At 39.7% G+C, this 12,208-nt stretch overlaps 1 protein-coding gene and 1 long non-coding RNA gene across 5 annotated transcripts; both read left to right on the top strand.

Moving 5' to 3' along the window:
* The first annotated feature begins 46 nt into the window (after positions 1-46).
* gata3 (GATA binding protein 3) lies at positions 47-11,864 on the top strand. Of its 4 annotated transcripts, none has more exons than XM_082168278.1 (5): positions 47-1,077; positions 2,155-2,631; positions 5,424-5,464; positions 7,056-7,181; positions 10,407-11,864. In XM_082168278.1, the coding sequence occupies exons 1-5, from the start codon at positions 849-851 to the stop codon at positions 10,695-10,697; spliced, it is 1,164 nt and encodes a 387-aa protein (XP_082024404.1). In that variant the 5' UTR covers positions 47-848; the 3' UTR covers positions 10,698-11,864. The 4 variants fall into 4 exon arrangements, with proteins under 4 accessions (XP_082024404.1, XP_082024403.1, XP_082024402.1 ...); XM_082168277.1 differs by having other exon boundaries at positions 50-1,077; positions 2,155-2,688; XM_082168276.1 differs by lacking the exon at positions 5,424-5,464 and adding an exon at positions 5,219-5,364 and having other exon boundaries at positions 64-1,077.
* Positions 7,188-9,260, top strand: LOC309497915. The gene is made up of 2 exons (XR_014205748.1): positions 7,188-7,521; positions 7,649-9,260. It is a non-coding gene; the product is annotated as an uncharacterized lncRNA (long non-coding RNA).
* Positions 11,865-12,208: the final 344 nt, after the last annotated feature.

Raw genomic sequence — 12,208 nt, 5'->3', positions numbered from 1 at the left:
TTAAATATTGTGTAGGCCTACACGTTCAAACAGTCCACAAAAAAAAAAAAAAAAAAAAACTCCATTCTGTATATGAATGGGAAGAAGAATTGGGCGCAGCTCCTGGTCATCTTTCCCTGGCCCACTTTATTCAATTAGTCCAGGCTGTTGGGCCCCGCCCCTGCTGATGACACCACAGACCCTCCTTAAGTTGCGTCGCGCCACAGCTGTCTGCGAGCATTGAGCTGACTGGCGCCATCCTGAAAGAATGCCTTCACTGTAAAAAAACACAGAGAGAGCAGTGCATTCAGAGACAGAGGGAGTGAGCACTAGAGAGAGAGAGAGAGAGAGAGATAGAGGGAGGGATGGAAATAGAGTAAGAGGGAAGAGGGTTACTACTGCGCATAAACACAGATTTGATCAAACTTGTGTTCAGTCATAAGGCAGAAAACTTATCCAGATCGACCCGGCTCGGCCTGAAAGCGTCAAGCTCACTTGTTGAGTCTACGCAGCGCAACTGAAATACTTGGCGGAACTTGACGCGCGCGTTTGGATGCGTACGCGGACTAATGACCAACAATAGTAGCATATAAACCCGTTTGACTTTCAGAAGTTAACGCGCGTTTATTGAACGGACGGATCCGGTTTTATACGAGCTTCTGACAATTTGCCAATGACAGAAAGAACACAAGCGAACGGACGGACTTTGTAAAAAACAAATTGTTTTGTTCAATTTCAGGTGATCGGAAGTTCAAAATATTCGAACCAGTGGATTAAACAAAGGAGGAGTTTGGACTTTTTTTTGAACTCTCGTGTTGTGTGTATCGGTGATTGTATGAACGTTTGCTGAGATAAAAAGAGAGAAAACGATGGAAGTAAGTCCGGAGCAACCCCGATGGATGACCCATCATCACCCGGTCATTAACGGCCAGCATCCCGAGTCACACCACCCGGGACTGGGACACTCCTACATGGACCCGTCGCAGTATCAACTTGCGGAAGATGTGGATGTATTGTTTAATATCGACGGACAGAGCAACCACCCGTACTACGGGAACTCGGTTCGGGCCGTGCAGAGGTACCCACCGCCACCTCACAGTAAGTAGACGAAACCAGTCCTAATTCTATAACCAGTTAGGCTATTTTACATTATTCATCTATGTTCTAACTGAATTAATAATATGTAACAGGAAAGAAACTATTTTTAGGACTGTACTAAAAAAATTGAACAGTGTCAGAGTAGTTTACGTGTGGCTTACCTGAAGTGGTGTGTCACTGGTTTCACATCTTTCTAGTATTCTATGGTTATTTAACTTTTTAGGTCATACAACAATTGTGTAATATTAGATAATGCAATGCATTCCTTTCATTTAAGAAAGCCTTTAATTTAATTAAAGCGTGATAAAAAATGTTTTATTCGAAAACACGTTATAAGCTGAAATATATAAAAAGATGTTATGACACATATTATAGTGAAGATATTTATATTAGCACTAGCTGGGGATTTAATATAATGATTTTCAGAAATCTCTAAATTATGAAGCGCATTTGTCCCTGTTGTATGCACTTGATTTTTTTAGTGCGGAAGAAAAAATGGCTTTATTTTATTGACATGACTTCCTGAGCGGAATGGGGCAAAAAGCGTGATCTTGTTTCTCGTTTGAATCGCCCCCATCTCGAAACACATCAAAACTCATAAAATCCTCAGTAGATACTTGGTGGGTGAGATATCGAAACTCGTGAGGGCTGTTAATTGGGACCCTTTGCCCCATCAAAAGCCTCTCAGAGTAATGTAGGCCTTTACGTGCAGTTTCACAGTGTTACTCATTAAGACAAGTTGCACTAGTTCTTTCATGCATTAAAAGGCCGTTGCTAAAAGGGTTTCGGCGACTTTAAATAACAGTTGCGCGTAAAAAGATATATCAATCAAAATGTAGCATGCTTGGTTTTGCAGCGCTGTGTTGTAAAAATAGGCTATTTATCTTGACCCTGTTTTGTGTATATATATATATATATATATATATATATATATATATATATATATATATATATATATATATATATATATATATATATATAATGGTTCTGATGTTATTTCGTGGCTTCTTAATGTGCCGAATCCCACTTCCCCACCTCGTCCTGTCCTAACAGCAGGCTTGTCTTTTGTTTCCGCAGGTAGTCAGGTGTGTCGCCCATCGTTGCTGCACGGCTCTCTTCCTTGGCTCGATGGAAGTAAACCTATCGGCTCTCACCACAGTACCTCCCCATGGAACCTCGGGCCTTTCCCCAAAACTTCCATACACCACAGTTCCCCTGGGCCTCTGTCCGTCTACCCCCCAGCCTCTTCCTCCTCGCTGTCCGCTGGCCACCCGAGCCCACACCTCTTCACCTTTCCCCCCACTCCACCCAAAGATGTGTCCCCTGACCCCTCAATTTCCACGTCAGGCTCGGGCTCATCCATACGGCAGGAGGACAAAGAGTGCATTAAGTACCAGGTGTCTCTGGCCGAAAGCATGAAGCTGGATTCGGCTCATAGTCGGAGCATGGCCTCTATCGGAGCGGGCGCGTCCTCCGCGCACCATCCCATCGCCACTTACCCTTCCTATGTGTCCGATTACGGGCCGGGGCTCTTCCCACCAAGTAGCCTGATAGGTGGGTCCTCTTCTAGTTATGGTTCCAAAACGAGACCAAAAACAAGGTCCTGTTCAGGTAGGCGTGCGCTTTACTACCCTTTGATTTTTACTAACATAATCATAGTCAGATCATTCAGCAGTTGAGCTCTATTATTGTGCACTTGCCATTCTTTTCGTTTTCCACAAAAACAGCCTCCCAGGTTATCCAATTCCCAGACTATTGATTTGGTTCTCTTTTTTTCTTCTTTTTTTTTTTTTTGGTCTGTGCCAAGACTTGGCTATCGAATTTGGGCACAGTCCACATCCCTTGTTCAAAGAATGGCTCCACTCCTTAAATCTGACGTGATTTATGATGTCACACCGAGATAAGGCTATAAAATAAGGCAACATATCTATATTTAAAACAAATATAATGATAAATAAATCTAAGTTTTTTGGGAGTTTATATTATTAATTTGAGCTAGTTTATAATCCTGTTCGCTTCATTAATTTATCTGAATCTAATCTCATCTCTTTTTTTTTGTGGTATCATTTTAAAATAATCAAGGCGCAATAGACGTTCTCTTTTATAGAAATTATAGATTTGTTAACACGTCTGCTGCCTTACATAATTTCATTATTATATTCCGCTTTGGAGAATATTATATCTAATGTCGTTTAGCTACAAAGCGGAATTAGCCTCCCTGATTTATTAAACGTCGCTCAGCATATGCAGATGAGTCTACACGTTTAAAGCGGAGCGCGAGGGTTTTCCGGATGTAGATGTGTGTGTGTGTGTGTGTGTGTGTGTGTGTGTGTGTGTGTGTGTGTGTGTGTGTGTGTGTGTGTGTGTGTGTGTGTGTGTGTGTTTTCTCTCTCATCTCTCGCTCCTCTTGTGCCTCGCAGTGCACGGCCCCATCTCTCTCGCGTTTATATGTTTAAGCTAATCCAATTATTTTCAGACTGCTGCACGCGACAGTTGCATTGTTTACTTTGCGCAGAAACTTTGATAGAGTCCGGATGCGCCGCGGATCGCTCGGAATAACGAATGAGCTGGCGCAATGCGCGGCCGACATGCACAGACAGAGTGTTATCCAAACACACAGAGAAAATCATTTCAAAAGGTCAACCAGCTTTTTGAATGCGATTAGCGAACGGACCATTTTTTTTTCTAAATAATAGTCTATTCATAGCGATAGATTTTATGATAAAGATAGAAAATATCTATTCACCCCATTTATCATTTATTTAACTTGTGAGTTTGACATATTAGATAGCCTACAGATTATTGATAGCCTATTTAAATTGGTTGCTGTTTTATTGTATAGGCAGGCCTACATTTGGAATGAATATTTTGCACAGTAAGCACAGCATATAATTCCACTAAAGTTCTAGTATTGTTCTTTTTAGGTTTTGTTTTTGAAACTAAACATGTAGGGTAAAGCCTACTACAGAGATGCATCAGAACGCTCCGTTATTGCGTGCGTCTCTATCTGTGGTAATGTGCTCGCGAGCTTTTGTGGGTTTGGGGCAGTTTGTAGAGCAAAAGAGTCTCGCGCCACAAATGAGAGCAGTAATGCTGCTGGGTAAAGGGGGGTGGGGGGGTTGGGGGCTGCACGACGAGGTTGTTTTTCGTTTCAGCGGAGCGACCGGAGGCGTGGGTCACTGAACATGTGAGGCGCGCGCCCTTCACCTGTCAGTCAAACGGAAAGAATGCCAATCAAACGCTACTGTGTTTTAATTACGTAAAGAGAGCAGGTTACACAATGAGTTAATTAGACCGACGCTTTCACTTACTGTTACCCAATCCATTTAACATGATTTCAGCCATAAAGCCTAAAATCAACTTTAACATATCAGAATAATTAATCCAAGTTTAATGTGTTTTTTTTGTTATTATTATTTTTATTATTATTATTATTATTACTACTACAGTGTAGTCACGTGGTTTAATAATGAACCGGGAGGTTGTTTCTGTGGAAATTGAGTCTTTATTCAGCTATATTATATTTTCCCGATTCCCTCTTCTAATGAATGATGCAGTATTTCCAACGCATCGTTGTTTAGAGCATGGTACGTTTGATAAAACCCCCTGAAGAACACATTTTCACAGCATTGCCTACTTAGAACCGCTAAGTTATTTGTAGAAAAGTTATTTGTAGATCTTATCAGATGATGTCATATTTGTCAATTGAGAAGTTAAGCTCATATTATGATGTCATATTAGACAATGTTTTTATTTGGTAATGCATTAATAATAGTAACAACAACAACAACAACAACAATCATTTGTTATTAATGCATTCCATATTCATTTTTTTTTATCCATGCGAATTTTTAGAATGTGTATTTTTGATAATTCTATATTTATAAGTATTGAATTATTAGTAATTGCTTTGTGTGCATACTTGTATAATATTAATTTAATTATTAGACATTATTTTGTGTGTAAAATGTTGATATTTAATATTGTGTTTTGTTTTAACAAATCAAAGCGACTGGCCACTGGTGTTTTTTAGTGTGCTCATCAATGGCCTAAGATTGTGTAGTTGTGATTGTGCATGGAAGTGTGTTTCAGTGGTTCTAAAAAATCAGTTGTGCATGCGTGTGTGTGTCTCTGTTGGCAGAGGGTAGAGAATGTGTTAACTGCGGGGCCACCTCGACTCCTCTGTGGCGGAGGGATGGCACCGGTCACTATTTGTGTAACGCCTGCGGACTATACCACAAGATGAACGGACAGAACCGACCCCTCATCAAGCCCAAGCGGAGGCTGGTATGTTTCTCTATAGCACTGTATTAATGACACTTCTGTCTTTCTCTTTCTCTACCCAGGAAGAAGTGTTAGCTGCAAGAAATTGACTCGCCAAGCGCAGGTCTCGTTTTTTTTAGATTAAGCAATAGCAGTTATTATTATTATTATTAGCAATAATTTTTAAGTTATTTTTTTTTTCTGTTTCAATTTGTATTTATTTATTATTTATTCATTTTTTATTTATTTTCCCCCGCTCGACACACCAAAAAATAAAAAATCCCGGATAATTTTATTTTATCGCAAATATTGCTGACACCGTGTCTACACGTCAGCATAACGAAATTCGTCACGGAGAGACTTCAAAGTGTTGTGAAACGAGCGCTTATCTCAAATGAGTATACGCGTGGGAGGCGATCAGCTCGAACAGGTCAAATATGTCTGCAGAAATTAGGTTCAATTCTGACAATGCGCCATTCATCAGGGACACTGTTTCACAGGGATTTAATAAATGAGAGAGAGGAACACTGCGTTTTCAATGGCCTGGCATATATTCGGGCTTTGGATAGAGTCGAAGCTCTTGAGGCGCAGAGAAATAGTCCGAGCGCTGCTATTTTGGCATTGGCCTTCTCTCTCCCTCTCTAATGTGAAAAGCCGACTTCCCAGGAAAAGACTGGCGGATATCTGAGCGCAGCTGATAAAACTCCTCGAACAACAGCGCTCGCTCCCGCAGTCTAAACATACGGGCGAGAACGCGCAGACAGGAGTCACGACTTCAGATTGATCTTCACTGAGCCAAACAACCTACTCTAGAAAATAATAGTATGACGAAGAATAAAACAGGAATAAAGAATTGCCATTAAAGTACAAATGTTGCCTAATTTATTTGAATTTAATTCATTTGGCAATACAATTTAGCTGTCCTTTTTTAATGAAAAATAAACAAACAATAAAAACCAGCCAATCATAATAAGACACCAACGTCGTCTATTATGACGCTTCGACCATGTCAATCAATCTTACGCCTTTAAATTGAATTCAACGACGCATTAATGAATAATTTGTCATTACTTCAGCATTTCTGTATATTAACCCTAAACGCAGCATGATTTTTCTTTCTGCAGTCCATTTTTAAAACATATTGCTGATCCCTACAAATTCATTGCATTTCTTTTTGAATTTCCTTTCCCCCCCCATTGTTTTTTTTGTTTTGTTTTACTTATGATAATTGATTATGTCAGTAACTGCTCATAATTAATAATTCTAACTGCTTTTAATCAATGCATGTTAATTTAGAGAAAGCTATTTTAGTGCAGCATATTGATGTGAATAAAGATGGCTAATTTCTAACTTGAAGGTTGATGTTTAAACGTGGATCCATTTCATGCAGAGCCGCTGTTTCTCCATCATTTAACGGGAAAATGTCATCAGCTTTTAATGGGCACTATTTAAACCAGCGCTTTCATGTCCTTTGTAAATATTTAGGTTTGAGAGGGCATGTGTGCAAGGCACTATTTTTACCCGAGAGTTTAAGGCACCAGTGTTATTGAGAACTCTTTTCCTCTCACATAGTTCTGCATCGCTTAAAAAACATTTGCAAGCTCAGGAAACAGAAGGGTTGGGGGCCATTAGCACTGTAGGAATGTAATCATCATCTTTGGTTATTATATTATGAGTGTAATAACTGTGATTCTTTCTCTTTCTGTGTCCATCAGTCGGCTGCCAGACGAGCAGGGACCTCATGCGCAAACTGTCAAACGACCACGACGACACTGTGGCGGAGAAATGCAAACGGCGATCCCGTCTGCAATGCCTGCGGCCTCTATTACAAATTACACAATGTAAGCTCCATAGCTGTCTTACACTTATCTAGTAAGATATTTTCTATCTTCTTTTTGCATGATGGCACCTTTCATGTCATGCCATTTCTTTCTTTCTGTCTTTCTGTCTTTCTGTCTTTCTATCTATCTATCTATCTATCTATCTATCTTTCTTTCTTTCTTTCTTTCTTTCTTTCTTTCTTTCTTTCTTTCTTTCTTTCTTTTACAACATTCACAACATTGTGAGAAGTGAAACTAACTACTCAAAAATTACTACAAATTTATATTAATGGACCATTATAATAATTGATCACACCCGTTTCATTTTTATCTTCCCAACGAAAAAGTTCCGATTTGTTGCGTTTTTTCCCCAAGGCCTGTCTGATTGGCCCACTGTAATTGAAAAAAAAATAATGATCTATAAGTTATGACAACATATGTTTTTAAAATTGGTTTAACTCATCAAAATAAGTTAAGAAATGTTCAAGTTATACAAGATTCAACTCATCTTTTTAAGTCAGTTTAATGTAATTTAAGTTGAAATTACTTCAACTTCCAAGTTGAGTGTACTTAAAAATTTAAGGCAGAAACGTTTTTTAAAGTGGTGATTTTCGATCCCCAGGGACAACTTAACCCATTCTAAAACGTTTTTTTTTAAACATTCCCCAATGGTCGCAAGACGTTCGAGTCAATTATCCACTGAGATTTGTTTTGTTCTTCCTCATATTATTATTTATTTTATTTCTATTATGTTGGAGCTAAACTGCTAGTACTGTTGTACTATTGAATTACACTTCAGTTGGTGGTATTTCTATGTTAAACATATGCCGGGGAACATTTTCATTCTACCTAATCAGCTCTGGTATCCTGTATCATCACACTTTGAGGCCCCACGGTCCTGTTACACTCCCCTACTAGTCACGCAAGCGCACCCTTTTAAATCATTTTGCCATGTTGGTTTTGACTGTTTTGTAAGAACTCGGGGGGGGAAAAATCCCCTAAACTTGACCTAGGTTATCAGAGAAACGCATAACACGTATTATCGTTCGAAACAACCAAGAGTTTGGATAATTGGAAAATTAGTTTGTTTTGGTACGTCCCATTTTCTGTTAAGGTCGGCTTGCTTTGAATCAAATTCCAGATTTTGCATGCTAAATTAAGCACTCTCCAGAGTGTACTTCACTAACTCGCATGTTTGCATTATCACTACCACTCCCATATCTCATTGAGCCGACAGGGATTTGTCATAAGAACTGATTTGTGATTGTATTTGTATGTCTGTCAGTTTGGGGTTAGACTTCTGGACCGTTTCTTTCTCTGTTATTTTAGGTCATTATAAGCCCAAAAAAGTTTAACTGAACAACATATAAGAGTGTTTCTAATAGCCGACAGCTATAAGCATGTGTTTTCTGTGATGCCCAATGGAGATGTTTCAAATGAACAGTTTCGCATTGGGGTGTGAGTTCACACAAACACACTCTGGCACTCACATTTACACTAGTGGTTGGCCAATATGGGATTTCCGATAACAGGCGTCAGTGCAGATATGTAAAGTACAGTGTGGCTGAAGTTTTTGCAGATATATTTTTTATATAATCCAGTTCGTTATTAGCAAATGAGCGCATTTCTACAAATTTAGAAATTGCTGAAATGAAAGATTAGATTCAACACTGTAATAAAAAAGTTGCTGCCTTACTTTTTTTTTTAAAGAACAATCAACTTGAATGTTTGTCATTTCAACTTAAATTACATTAAACTGACTTAAAAAGATGAGTTGAATCTTGTGTAACTTATAAAAAAGTTATACAAAAAAGTTATGTTTTGATGAGTTAAAGCAATGTGAAAACATGTTTTTTTTTAAAAGTGGACATTTAAAACATTTACTCAAAATGTACTCACATTTTCCCATTCACATTCTTGTGGGTTTTATCAGTCTTTCATAAATCAAAATGGTGAAATAACAGTAGAAAGCTCACAGTTTAAGTCTTAAAGTCTCAAAAACAATTAAACGCATTAACATCCATAAACAAGTACTTCTTAGTATGACTTAATAGCTCTTGCGTAAAGCATCTAGAGTGTTTTAAGACAGAGAGAGAGAGAGAAAGAAACGGTCCAATTATGGGGTGAAAGTAGCAGGCTTTGGCAGACGGATGTGGCAGTGCTACTGCGCTTGAACCCGGCTGGCCAGAGTCTGGGGTTTCTCTCTTTGGCAAGACTGGCACCGGCCATGCCTGGCGTCAGGGAACCAGAGGCTAAATCCAGCCTAGTCCTATGACCCGACATACACACTTGTATGTACAGACACGCTCACTCGAACAAAGAAACCGATATATCTGTCTTATAATGAAACTCTATTACATACCATCAGAACATGCTTGGACTCAATAAAGAATTAAAGGGTCTCACTATGAGTGTGTAAAGTGACCCTCATTGTTTGACCAAATCCTAATCCCAGAAACCGTGACTTAAAGAGGTATCAGCTTTCAACTTGACCGTAAGAAGGAGAAATTGTAAATGAGATCTGTTTAATATCTCAATTGTTTCTCCAAGACAGCAATTACAGAGATTAGATGGAGAGAATATGGCTTTTGCTTAAAGGGATAAGTCACCCAAAAAATGAATATTCTATCATTATTTACTCGTTCCAAACCTGTGTGAATTTGTTTCTTCTGTGGACCACAAATGAAAGAATGTTTCAACTGTATTTGTCCATGCATTGGACATCAATGGGGTCCCAAACAACATTGGACTCCTTTGACTTTCATTGTATGTACATAAAAAAGACATTTTTCACATTATCTTCTTTTTGAAAGTATTCTTCACAGAGGAAAGAAAGTCAAACAGGCTTGAAAAGACACAAGGTCGACTTCTCAGATGTTTCTTACTATGTCTCAAACTGTGCTCCGATTTGCCAAGATACACATAAAAAGTCAGAAATTTCATTATGAACTCATTATTCCACGACCAAATTATCTGAGCTATCCACATTAATTTGACCATATATCAACAACTGCCTCCTTTGTGTCTATTTTATTTCTCATTAGGAATTTTTAGGAGAAACATCTGAGATTAAGTTAATACCTAAAAGAAACATAACTGGATTTAGGTCTTCTAAAATATGAAGGACTGATCTCTTAGCAATAATGTATTCCTCTGGATGTGGTATGAAAATCAAAATAATGTCTTATGCAAGTGGGACGGTCCCCTGGCCATTACTAAAAGTCTGCCGTCTCTCTCTCCTCGCAGATCAACCGACCGCTCACCATGAAGAAGGAGGGCATCCAGACCCGGAACAGGAAGATGTCCAGCAAGTCCAAGAAGAGCAAAAAGTCCCATGATAGCATGGATGATTTCTCCAAAAGCTTAATGGAAAAGAACAGTTCCTTCAGCCCGGCCGCCCTGTCGCGTCACATGAGCTCGTTCCCTCCCTTCTCGCACTCCGGCCACATGTTGACCACGCCCACCCCCATGCACCCCTCTTCCAGCTTGCCCTTCGCCCCCCACCACCCCTCCAGTATGGTGACGGCGATGGGCTAGAGCACCCTGCTACCTCGACCGCCCAATCTCCTGACGGTGGACGTCTCAAAGCACCGTTAACCTTGAAGCCTGTCACCCGCCGCAACCCTCCGACCTTGAACCAGCTCTCTCACGTGCACCGTCTGAGCTATGAACCCCCCCCCAAGACCCCTTCTCCACTTCGGTATGCCCCCGCTTAAAACGGTAACCCCCCCTACCCCGCATTATGAGGGAGAGACAGTGAGAGTGAAAGAGAAAAGACAATGACTTTCTTCATCGCCCCTCCAATCACGAAACCCTCGCACTGATGTCAACCTTCATTTGTGTACAAATGCCATCTTTCCTGTGGGCATCAAGGCACAACCATTACGAGACTTTAAACTAAACTTCTCTAATTCCCAAAACCTGCTCCTTTTCTTCTTCTACGCATCTGCTATTCTGTCCCCACCCCCCACCCCCTTCCCTCCCAGTGAGACATGAGGAATCGAGCTGTGAATGACAACAGGAGATGAACTCTGCATATATTTGTAAAAAAAAAAAAAATGTCTGAAATACATTTAATGAAGACTTTTTAAAGAGCAAAATGAGAAAAAGGCGAGGACAGGAAATGCCCGTGGGCAGCTAATGATAAGAAGGGTACGAGTTAAACCTGGAAGATGGAACGGCGTGGCGACGTGGCCCACGATTTCTATCCGAATGATGAAAAATGTAGGAGATGAGAAGTAGGGAGAAGAAAAGTAGAAAGGAAAATGGTGTGTAATGCATTAAAACTTGTAGGCAGGTCTGTTTCACAGACTTCCAGCTACTCTTCTGGATGTGTTATAGGTCTTGGGCAATTGGTTTGTGTTCACACAGACACACACACAGACACACACAAACACATGCACACACACACACACACACACACACATATACACATGAAAGACTTCTTTGGGCCCAGGTTATATGCATTGTGAAAAAAGTTCCTGTATTTGTTATTTGTATGTATAATTCAGAGTACCAAAAATACGAAAGAAACAAAGATGTAGAATTATTTCTTTATGTAATGCAGACTGAATGGTTGTACAAATTTAATAATCACTAGTGTAAAAAAAGACTTGCTTTTTGTTGCGTAATTTTTTTTTTCCTCTTTGAAAATAATAAACTAGTTTAATCTCTGTTGACATCACACGAGAACGCAACGGTGAACGCTTTTGTGCGTGTTTTTGCATACGACTTTGTGTGTGAATGCGAGAGTGAGCTTTTGTGGGTATGTCACTGCGTATGTGTGATATCTGACACATGGCTTTTTGCTAGCCACAAGGACACCTCTAGATTTACCCAGAATGCTGCTGGCCGCACACCAACAGGAAGCCTAGAAATAAACAGAGATGTTGTGAGGGACTCTACTCCACACAGCCTAAAACTCTTCACGCTACCAGTTTGACTTGGACATTCCATCAACACTGCTGTTAGCATGCTAGTCACATCAGACATGCTTTTTTAACGTGTCAGGACAAAAATACGAGTATTTGCAGTCAGGAGACTGAAAT

This window comes from Leuciscus leuciscus (assembly GCF_965113295.1).
Source record: "Leuciscus leuciscus genome assembly, chromosome: 4".
Classification (NCBI taxonomy): Eukaryota; Metazoa; Chordata; class Actinopteri; order Cypriniformes; family Leuciscidae; genus Leuciscus; species Leuciscus leuciscus.
The sequence above is the reverse complement of the archived record's forward strand: the minus strand, read 5'-3'. Positions and strand labels throughout refer to the sequence as shown.